At 39.2% G+C, this 10,933-nt stretch overlaps 1 protein-coding gene across 2 annotated transcripts in view; it reads left to right on the top strand.

The window, feature by feature from the left end:
- aak1b (AP2 associated kinase 1b) overlaps positions 1-10,191 on the top strand; it is a 22,075-nt gene extending 11,884 nt beyond the window's left edge. Inside the window, exons 16-20 of one of the 2 annotated variants that reach the window (XM_005934629.3) lie at positions 196-291; positions 1,222-1,329; positions 1,704-1,874; positions 3,019-3,126; positions 7,643-10,191. In XM_005934629.3, coding sequence (XP_005934691.1) covers positions 196-291; positions 1,222-1,329; positions 1,704-1,874; positions 3,019-3,126; positions 7,643-8,322 — 1,163 coding nt within the window. In that variant the 3' untranslated portion in view covers positions 8,323-10,191. Of the gene's footprint in view, positions 1-195; positions 292-1,221; positions 1,330-1,703; positions 1,875-3,018; positions 3,127-3,446; positions 6,615-7,642 lie in introns of those variants that run through there. The other variant, XM_014337556.2, reaches the window with a different exon arrangement.
- Positions 10,192-10,933: the final 742 nt, after the last annotated feature.

The following is a 10,933-nucleotide window of genomic DNA, read 5'->3' as shown; positions in this document are numbered from 1 at the left end:
CACTTAGTGAGGTTAGGTAAGTTCATTAGCCTCAGTTTTAAAGCATGGTTGTTGGATCTGCTTTTGAATCAAATTTGCACTGGAGCATAATCAGGCTGTTTTCCTTTTGTATTTTTAGTGTAATTTTCCAACCTTATGTCATGGATTATAAATCTTTCCTTTATGACACCTCTCTACACCTCCTCTGCTTTCTAGTTGAAAGACCAACATCCATTCTTGATGTGGAATCAGGAGCCTCGCTGCTGGCTGTCCCTGATCCTTTCCATACCCTCGAACTGTCAGATGCACCAGGTAAATGCCTGTCTTTGTGGATTAGTATACTGCTTGCATATGTGTGAACTGTTATTTCTAAATTTCCTGATTTGTTTTAAGTAGCGAGCCCATTCTTCGCCACACATGCCGATGCCTTTTGCAATATTAAAGAAAATCAGATCAGCATCAGGCTTACCTGGTAGCGTACGTTCCAGCAATAGTTCTTGCTAGGCATGATGTTCTCAGGTTGTGTGTCCATCTATGCCCTTCTGAACCCAGTAACAGGAAATGGTTTTTAATTTTTGCACAACAAAACACTTTAGCATTATATTATCCAAATATATTGTTTAACAAAATTATTAGACCACCACCACAGGAAAGGTTTATGCCCCAGCTTCCCTAAATTAGCAGTATTGGTAATTACCAAATCATCTTTTATGTTTCTGTAATAGTTACACCAGTATATATACAAGCTCACTAATATATGCCTAAATGTATTTATTGATGTTAGTATGAATTTACAAATTTATTGTTTTACACAAAAAGAGAAAAAAATAGTCCATTATTATTTTTTGATTAAGATGCCAAATTACAGTTATTTACTTAGGGCAGCGATTTCTAGCCTGCCTGCTTAGCCCTGTACTGGACTCCGACTGTTTTTAGCCCAACCTGCTGCTTTTGAATGTAAGGACAGGGTAAGAAGGTTGCAGAACAGAGCTATACCCCCAGACAGAAATTACAAACTGGAACTGAATGGAATCCTTGAAAGTTTTAAGTTCGAGCAGGCTACTTGGTGAAGGTGTGCGAGTTTCTTTTATCAGTAAATTCTTCAGTTTAGACAACATTGAACTCCGGGCAATGTTTTGAGCTTTGTGTGAATGCCTGTGACTTAACATCTTTACATTTTTGACACAGTTATGCTTAAATATGTCTCATTTGTCTCCCTCTTATCTTTCCACTGGGCTTTAGAGAAACTGATTGAAGGACTCAAATCTCCAGACACATCTTCACTCATGCTTCCTGACCTCCTGTCATTATCCGATCCTTTTGGTGGGAATGTGGAAGAGTCTGCAAAAGGTGTGTGTGTGTGTGTGTGTGTGTGTGTGTGTGTGTGTGTGTGTGTATTCAAGTTTCTGTGTTTAAAAATGCATCAAATACATGGAAAGGTTTAAAAAAAAAAAAAAAAAAGCAATTAAGGCGTTTCAGATATTATAGTGTAACGCTATTTATAGTTTTCCTTTCCATTATTTAAAAAACCCTATAAATAAGAAGAGAGAAGTTTATTTATATTTACCTTTGTGTATAACTTCACACTTGGCTCTTTTAATGTTTGAAAGTAGTAGAAGAAACCTGACTGACAGGCTGTGCATTCATCTGTTTACTTGTTGTCAGTGAAAATTCAACCATAACAAGACCTCTTCCTCTGTCCACCTGTCCTGACTTTGTCTCAGATCCTCTCACGGCAGACGACTCTCTCCTGGGCTGCTCTCTGATCTCTGGTCCATCTGCCCCCCTGGCAGCAAGCAGTGCAACTTCCTCTGTGTCTTCTGCTCCCACTTCTGCTGCCTCTGCTTTGGATGATTTCAGCCTGTTGTCTGGAGACTCCACACAGCCTAAAGCAGGTAAGGAACTCTGCCAGGGCTGAACTGAAAGCAGCATTACCTATGACCTGCCTACCGTGATCTTTGACAGAAACTTTCCTGTATTGTGGGTAGCGGTGTTTTCCTTAGAGACATAGCACCAACGATGTTCTTTACCATCTCAGTCATGCGGCAGACTGAGCTCTGCTGTCGAACACTAGCTGGGGAGCAGAAACCGGCATCTGTTGTCAGCTACAGTTTTGAAGACTGAAGACAATAGCAGCACCTAACCAGTGAAAGTGAGATGTGCAGTTGTAGTTCAGTGCTGCAGCCTCTTCAGTTAATTATCCTGCAAGCTTTGCAATTACCACAAAGGTGCATGTTTGGTCTTATTTTTGTTGGCTAATTAAGAATGACACTTTATCAGAAAAGCTAATGTGGATGTTGCAGCAGGCTGTTGTCTGGCTCCATGTAGCCTTCTGCTGTGCCTCTGTGTGGAAAAAGGGGAGGCATTGAAACCAAATGATCAAAGAAATCCTCACCAAGTGGAGTTGTTATTTGTTTTCTGATTCACCATTCAGAAAAAAGACATTTTCACCACTGGGTGGCATCAGAAACACGGCTTAACAAAACCATTTTCATTCAAAATGTTCTCGACTGGCCTCATGTGTTTTTTGTTTTGTTTAGTTTTTTTCCTGTTTGTGTGTCTTGTGTTTCACTTAATCTTTAAAAGTTAAAAATGAAGGCAAAGTAATTCATCTGTGGAAGTGTTCTCTATGTCACAAAGTGAGAGCTGTACAGCTGTGGTTTAGTTTTTCGCTTCTCGGCTGGTGAACAAAAGCCTTTGACTGTCGTTGACAGTGCCAGCTTCAAATCACAGCCTGACTGTGCACCAGCTGCATGAAAACAATAACTACAGGCCTCTCCTCATAGCATCTTATCAAACAGGCTTTGTGCAGCAGATACATTTTTGGAGTAATGGCTGGGGGTTTTTTTTGTCTTTTTTAGAACATTTTTATTGTAATGAGGAACAATAATGGCTCGTATTATCACTAATGTCTTAAATTATATGTGGAAGAAGAAGCTACACTATAAAGCCCTTATAAAATTGTTTTCCTTAGAGCTACCTCTAGTTTCACTTCAAAGGTTTTCTTTTTTGGGATTATTTGGCTTTTATTTTGTGCAGACTCGTCTCTCCTGATCTCAGACTTTGAGTCCCAGCAACCCAGCGCAGAGGCTGGTACAGAGGATGAGTTTGATCCTATTCCCGTCACAGGCCGAAAGAATTCCCAAGGTATGTCTTTACACTCTCCTCTAGGAAGCACTGGATGGGAAAGATGGTTCCAGAAAAAAATGAATCGCAGTGATATTTACTGAGACGCAGACCAGCTAGCTGTATTATTCTACATGCTCAGTCAAAGTAATGTTTGAAAACCTGTAGAAGGAAATGGGTAAATTCAGCCCTCTCTTTCTCTTTTCTCTTTCTTGACCTCTCTCCCCCTTGCTTTGATTGCTTTATGTGACTCCCGCTCCTGCGCCCCTCCTCACCTCTGTTTGCTTGTATCCGTCTCGACCCCTTTGCCTCCCTCCCCTCCTTTTTTGTCTCTCGGCCAGTTTCAGGAGGCCACTCGCGCAGTAACAGTGGCGGCTCTGAATCCAGCCTTCCCAGCTTGGCCCGCTCCCTGCTGCTGGTGGACCAGCTCATCGACTTGTAGGCACTCTCCCCCCCATAGAAGCTGTAACACTGGATTATAGACTGGCATAGCATAACAGCGATCAACACTGTTGTCATAGCTAGCTTCCTGCACCCCTTGGCTGTCATCAGCATTGTAGTTGCTGCAGTAGAAATCACCTTTCAGTGCTTTTTTCCATTCCTGTCCTTTCCACCATATCGATCCAATCATCTGGCCTATCTTGACTTCTCATCTCTCACCTTCACCGTCATGTTTTATCTCCTTGCATCATGTATTGTGCATTCTGGAAGAGTGGCCAATACGCAAACGTATCATCATCATACTTTCTAAAGATGAACCATTACACCATTTCTGTCAATCAGGATATAATACAGCTGTCCAGTTTGTCTGAAAAACACTGCATTATTCCTTATAGCAAACTATAGAAGATCATTGTTGTAATGTATAATAAGCATAGTTCTAAGTGGTTGTAGTTATAATCGTGCGCAAGTGAATTTGTCGTCGTTTGCCTTTTTAAATTCTCCTCCCCAGATTTATTTGCACATTTTAAAGAAAAAAAAAACATGCAGAAAAAAAATTGAGTGACCATTTATTCAAATGAGGTTTATTCCTGTAAAAGCCAAACTTCTTTGAAACTTAGTCATGTAGCCTGATTTGCACAGTTGCAGAAACGTTACCTCTGTCAGAGCTGTAGGAAGGAATAGCTTAAAAATTTAAAGCTGCTATAGATTAGGCTGAGAAACATTCAACGGTGTTACAATCTGGAAACCAGACAGCCATAACCTCAGTGAAGTGCCATAAAATAATAATAAAAGAAGCAAACTGCTGGATTTCTGAAAGCAAAATGACAACATCACCACAAAACTGAACTACTAGCAAAATACAGTATGTCCAACCACGCAGTGAGAGCCAGCACGCTTTCTTTTATGCTCTTATTTTGAGCTTCTTTGTATTTCTTTTTCTTTTTACTTTCGTCCTCAAGGCAGGCAATAGATAAGGTTGGAATTAAAAATGATGAAACAGGGTCATTTATCTGTGTTAATAGCAGCGTGCCATATCGATAGTAATGCATGACAATAATTTGAAAAATCAGCAGTAATAGGATATAAAGTAGCAGTTATATATAGGCAGAGCATACATGACTATTCATATCATTTCTTGGCACTAACGCATCATTTCACAAATTATTTTCACATTAGCATATTCATTCCACATTGTGCAATTCCTTCTGCATTCCTTATGTTTGTTTACTCCTAATTTGTGTAAATAGATATCTGCAACTCCCTGCAGGCTCCTATCCAGACCGTATATTATATGAAGTCATTGTCATAAAGCTTTACTTGTGGAAAACATATTGCTTTACTTGTGAAATCTCTCTCTCCCTGTTAATACATGTTAATATTATAGCGTGTTAGAGAATGAATGTAAGAAATAAATATTAGTCTATAATACAAAATATATCTATGATTCTTAACACCATAATCATTCAATAATATTGAAGAATATATATAAATATCTCATTCCTCTTTGTGGAATTATGTGTTAAGGAAGTTTTTTTTCTTTCTTTCTTGGTTCTATCTACTCAATAATTGTCAGTACATTGAAAATGTATAGATGATAACCCTAGTCTGTTCAGTCTGAAAGGCCAGACTGAATCCTATGTCTTATTCTATCTTCGTGAAATGAAAGTGAGCCTGTGTTCTGTTTGTTTACATGAACTGATGAAGGATTATATTTTTATTCAGAACAGTCTTCTTCAGAGCGGGAGTTGATGCGCTTCATTTGAAATTGTGCTTTTAAAGTCGTTTCTTTTTCTTTTCTTTTTTTCTTTTTGTTTTTGTTGCTTAGCCGGTTTTAGTGGTCACAGGATTCATATCAAAAAGCATGGCAGTGTTGTTGAATGTTATGTTCATGTGTGTTGGTATACAGTGTTATGACGTGTGTGTGTGTGCGTGGAGTCCAAATTGTTGGCTGTGTTTTTTCCAGTAGCCTGTTTGTGTTGATGTTTGCTGCAAATATGACGACGGTCACGTCTCCTCTGAAAGCACAGGCCCCGACCCTCCTCCCATTCTAAATTCTCTCAGGTAGTCAGAGCTACATTGCTCTCTCCGAGAGCTGGAAATGTACAGTATTGGCTTACTGCTCCCTGTCTCGTTGTCCTCTCGAGGTCTGCTCTCCGTATTGCAGTTATTGAATTACAGATGTGAAACGTGTGAGGGGCTCTGTGAAGTGTGGAGAGGACTACTCTGCCAGTCTGCCAGTCTTACAGTGAACATACTGCACTCCTGCTGTAGCTGTGGTTCAATTATCAGACAGCATCGCTGTCATGAGTTAGAAAGGATCAGCTCTGTAGTCAGCAATATTGATGTGTCCGTAGGATCCGATGAAGATACTTGCTTCCGTGTACCTTTTACTCGTTAAAAAGTTATTTTGTAAAGGACACTCTAAATGTCCTGATATGTTTGTGCAAGATCTAATAAGAAGACCAGAAGTTTCATGCTAGCAGGTTTAATTACGTACACTATATCGGCTCCTGTGTTATTTCAGTTTATCTGTCTCTGCCCCCAAAATTGGAAGTGTTTTGAGTACATCAAATTTTTGGTCCTCATAAATCTGCAGGAAAAAAGAGGTGGAGGAAGCTGTTTTAAAAGCAGGCGTAATGACTGCAGGTCAGCTTGTGTTTTTGAGCATCCTCTTTACGATCCTTCCACTGAACAGCTCAGTCTTTTGCAGTCACTGTTTGAACCTATGCAACTCCCGAGCTTTCTCCCTGTAGCTGCCAGTGTGCCGTTGAAATCAGTGGGAAGACACAAAAAAAAAGCCAATCGAGACGATTCCTTGATGTGAAACAGAAGCCCCTCTTTTATTTTGTTCTTCTTTTTTTGGTCATTTGTTTGTTTTCTCCTCTCTTGTTTTTGCCAAAAGTGGCCACTGCCCATTACCTGATATTACTGAGTGTTTTGAGACGCCTCCTGTCATTAGGGCCCAATCCCGCGTCAGAGCTGTGATATTGTGTGCTCCTTCTATTTTTGTGAGATAACTAAAGAATTATAAAGGGATGGCAAATAAAGTACAAATGTGAATGTCAGCTTGTCGAGTATTGATTCTATGCTAATTGTGTAAGTGGTTTATTTATCCTGATATTTCTATTTTTGCTCAACTTTTTTTTGTTTGCTATAATGATATCTACCTGAAGTAAAGGCTTCGAATAGGATTTTGTATGTAAATAATCTATTAAATGTGATGTTATTATGTAGGAGGATAGGTTTAAAGCATTAATAAGAATCTCCCTGGGAAACACCTTACCTCTACTCAGGTAAGACGAAACAGCAGCTTCATGCTCGATTTAATTCTAATTTAATTTAATTTGTCTATTTTTTAGAATTTTTTTTTTTCTTACGCCACGTTTTCTGTGTTGGTATTGAGGCAGTTTAATAGCTCCATTATTTGTTTTTTCAGTTAATATTTTTATATGCATGCTTTTAAAGGAAACTTTTTTTTTTTAGTCTAACATCATCATGGAGGTTTTCAATTACATAATTATTAATGTAATCATCCATCTTTAATCAATAATGAATTTTAAAGGAGCAATTAAACAGCAACAGTTACTCCTTCATACACTGTATTACATAATTCCAGTTATTCGTGATACAGGTCTGACAGATCACGCTGGCATAGCTGAACATTTTTGTGCCCCAGCACATTTTCTTCTTTACTCTCCTAACAAGTTTTTGATTTTTAACATGCATCAGATAACTTAGTGTACATTCATTTAATAAAAAAAACTTTGAATTAGAATTCATTTCATGAATGCCTGGCCACTGTGATTTGCACCAAAGCAGGTGAAAAGATATCCTTGAAGTTTAACTAAAGTTTGTGTTACACTAATGATCAACCGTTTCCTTGATTTTTTTTTTTTTTTTCCTCAGTGTATGTTGCACCATTTTGACAATACTATGATTTTTGTCGCAAGGAGCAGTTCACTTGATTCTTTTTAAATTAAGCATCAATTTCTTTTCAATATAAAAATAATAAGAAAAGAAATGTCACTGTGTTGAAAAGCTCTCGTGCATCATTCTCCCTAGGTGACCTTTCTCGTGTCTCTTCCTCATACAGACCTGCAGAGGGAGCCGAACAGCAATGAGCTGCGAGCCGCCTGGACAGCAGCTTCTGTGCAGCTCGCAGAGGAAAAACAAAAGCTGAGAGTCCAGCAGAGGACTGCATCATGTGTCTATGATAAACACATGTTGCTGACAGATGAATTGTACAGTCAACACCATACCAGACAAACTCCTCGCACCAGTCTTCATTTCACACTATTAGACCAAGAATCCCAATTCCAGCCTCCAGACAGCCAGTTTACCTCTGATGTCTTCCAGCTGGCCCCTTTTAAGACTCCAGCAAAAGAAACTAAGGTGGCATCTCATAAACCTGTTGAGGTGTCTGATGTTTTCCTCCAGGCCCCGTTTGGAAAGAGGCAGGAAACCACCAAAGAAGTTCCTATCAACACTTGTGTATTTAAGTCTGGTGCACAGCAAATCCAAGCCAGCAAACCGCGTCATTCAGCTAGAACGCCATTTTCTCACGTTTTTCAGAGTAGACGAGCGGCTCCAGAGACGCCTTTGCTTCAGCAGCCGGTGGCCGTGCACCGGGTCATCTCCAGGATTGGTCAGCAAGCCGCCGTAGGCTCAGTAGCTGTGGGGCCGTTACATTCCTGGACCATAGGGGGTAGAGCTCTCGATGACCCGTTTACCGCTGCACCATTTCAACCAAGATGCTCTCAGGAGAAACCCTGATTATATAATCATCTTTAAAAAAAACAAAAAAAACAAAACAATTAGGAGCTTTTTTTTTTTTTTTGCAAGTAATGAAGAAGCCAACATATAGTTCAGTGGCAGTATTACTTAAATCTCTGGTGTAATTTTACTTTTGAGATTATTGTTGGCTATTTAAAATAATTGAAGTAATCCTTAAACCAGTTCATGTTAAAACTTGATGTTCTACCTCAGCCATGAGATCCGTCTTCAGTCTGAGAACCGCAGTGCATCACATCAGCACTTTACAAATAGTTTGAGCTTTGGCTAAAATGGTCATCGTTCATGGATCTGTCACTGACAAAAGTTAATTTAAGTTTTTTAAGGAAATCCCTCCATGTGTCACATTTTGAAAGGAAAGAAAATCATGAGCATTCTAGCATTATAGAAAACACAAATAACTTCGATCTAATACAGTAGGTGCTGTAATTGTGAGTAGTTGTGTTTATAATGTTGTTGCGGTTTCCTCCTTAGTTCACATTTAGAATACAGATTGTGCCTTTGTTTTCCAAAATGACTCAAAGCTGGTCGACAAACTGACTTAGTGTTCCCACTGACACCAAATCTTTTGCTATAAACCAAAGAAATTCTACAAAACTAAATATTTCTTCATATTTGCTGCTTTCAAATGAACCGAGTTAAAGCATTGTAGATTTACTAAACCTGCAGCTGTACGTTATTCAGAATAAAGTTCCCAAAGAATGAATTGATTACTCACAAGCTACCCCTGTTGTTCCCAGTTAGTTCCCACTAACTGCTGTCATTATAGCACAGCCAATTTTACAAGCTCCTTATAATGATCTTTAAAGAAGTTATATATCATATCTGTTAGTTTAAATCATTGGCGTTTTATGTGTTTGTAGAAACTCTTAGAAAAACCAAGTTCATTTCCAATAAACTGCTACTTCAGTGAGTTTTTTTTATGGTTTACAAGAATTTGTTTCCAGTTTTGCTTCACACTTTGGCAAAGATGTGGACTTTTTTATAAACCATACTGCCTTTGCTGGAAAAGTATTTTGTTCATGCGTAGTATTTTTTTTGAATCTATACTATCTGATTATTAATACTGGACTTTAGGAAATATCACCAGTGAAAATAAATGAATTATGAACACAATGGAGATCTTTTTATTCACTGCTTTGACAAACAATGGTCACATTTCTGTTCTGAATGTGTTGTAAGAGACATAAGCTGAAACTATTAAGTTTTTTGTCTGACTCTGTTTGGATCGTCCAGATTTTGAAGATTAACCTCTAAAGATTTATATAGCTGAAGGGAAATAGATAAGCACGAGAGATTTATTATAAATTAGCTCAAGGCTGTGTGTAAGCTGCACCGTGGCTCATAAATCTGCATGACTGGGGGTGATTAAGCTGCCTGAAGACACTCACTGCCATTGTTTGTGCAGCCAAGGTAAACAGTAGCACTAGCAAACCTCAGCAAAAGCATAGTACTCCATTTATTTTGACTGTTTTTAAAGGTATGGGGGAGAAAGAGCTGCACAAACACTGCTGCTGCTCCTCGCATTGATGGCGTAGGTTAATAAAAGAAGACAAACACTCTCCCCTGTATAGCTGCAAACTGAATGAATCTTTTTCTTGCTTTCATGTGAATTCTTTGCCAGCATTAGGATACATAAACACCTTCTTCCACATCTCCAGGTCATAATGGTTGTATTTTGCTTTCACTTCGGCAGTTTGCTGCCTTTAATCCCACTGCTGCCTCTGCTTCTGGAAGTTTTCTTTGACACGCCTCCATGAGCTCACCGCTCACAGGACTGCGAGTCCGCCTGCGCGTGTCTGCGAAAGCATTTCCTACTGGTGAAAAAAACTGAACAAAAACACATGGAAAAGTTACATTAGGATTTATTTTAGGAGATCTGAGTTTAATGAAAATCAGCTGACCGGCTGCTCTGGATTGTTACATAATGCATTTTCCCCTGTCTTTTGTTATAGAGAGCCACATCTCACCCGAAAAGCACATCGCTGAAAATGTGTTGTAATATGGTTTAACCTATCGCAACGATATACACTAACTTGCCATTTTATTAGGCACACTGAATAAACGGCTTGTTAGCACAAAAGTCAGCCAATCACGTGGCAGCAGCCCAACGCATTTAGGCATGTAGACATGATTAAGATGATCTGCTGATGTTCAAAGTGAGCAGAGCAGAGTGATGTAAGTGACTTTGAACGTGGCATGGTTGTTGGTTCCAGACAGGCTGGTCTGAGTATTTCAGAAAGTGCTGATCTGCTGGGATTTTCCCACACAACCATCTCTAGGGTTTACAGAGAACAGTCCAAAAAAGACTAAATATCTAGCAGTTCCCTGCCACTATAACTCAAATAATCACTTTAGAATCAAGGTATGCAGAAGAGCACCTCTGAATATGACACACTGCGTGCCACTCCTGTCAACTAAGAACAGGAAACTGAGACTATACAGTTCACCCTAACCACAAAAATTCACCAAAATTGGACAGCAAAATGTTGCCACCCTGACGAGTCTTCATTTCTTCTGCAACATTCATATGGTAGGGTTAGAGGTTTATGTAAATGACAATGAACGCGTGCATCAATGCATCCATGCATCC

The sequence above is a fragment of the Haplochromis burtoni genome, unplaced genomic scaffold (genome assembly GCF_018398535.1).
Source record: "Haplochromis burtoni strain Fernald_Lab_line unplaced genomic scaffold, NCSU_Asbu1 Contig_182, whole genome shotgun sequence".
Taxonomy (NCBI): domain Eukaryota; kingdom Metazoa; phylum Chordata; class Actinopteri; order Cichliformes; family Cichlidae; genus Haplochromis; species Haplochromis burtoni.
The sequence above is the reverse complement of the archived record's forward strand: the minus strand, read 5'-3'. Positions and strand labels throughout refer to the sequence as shown.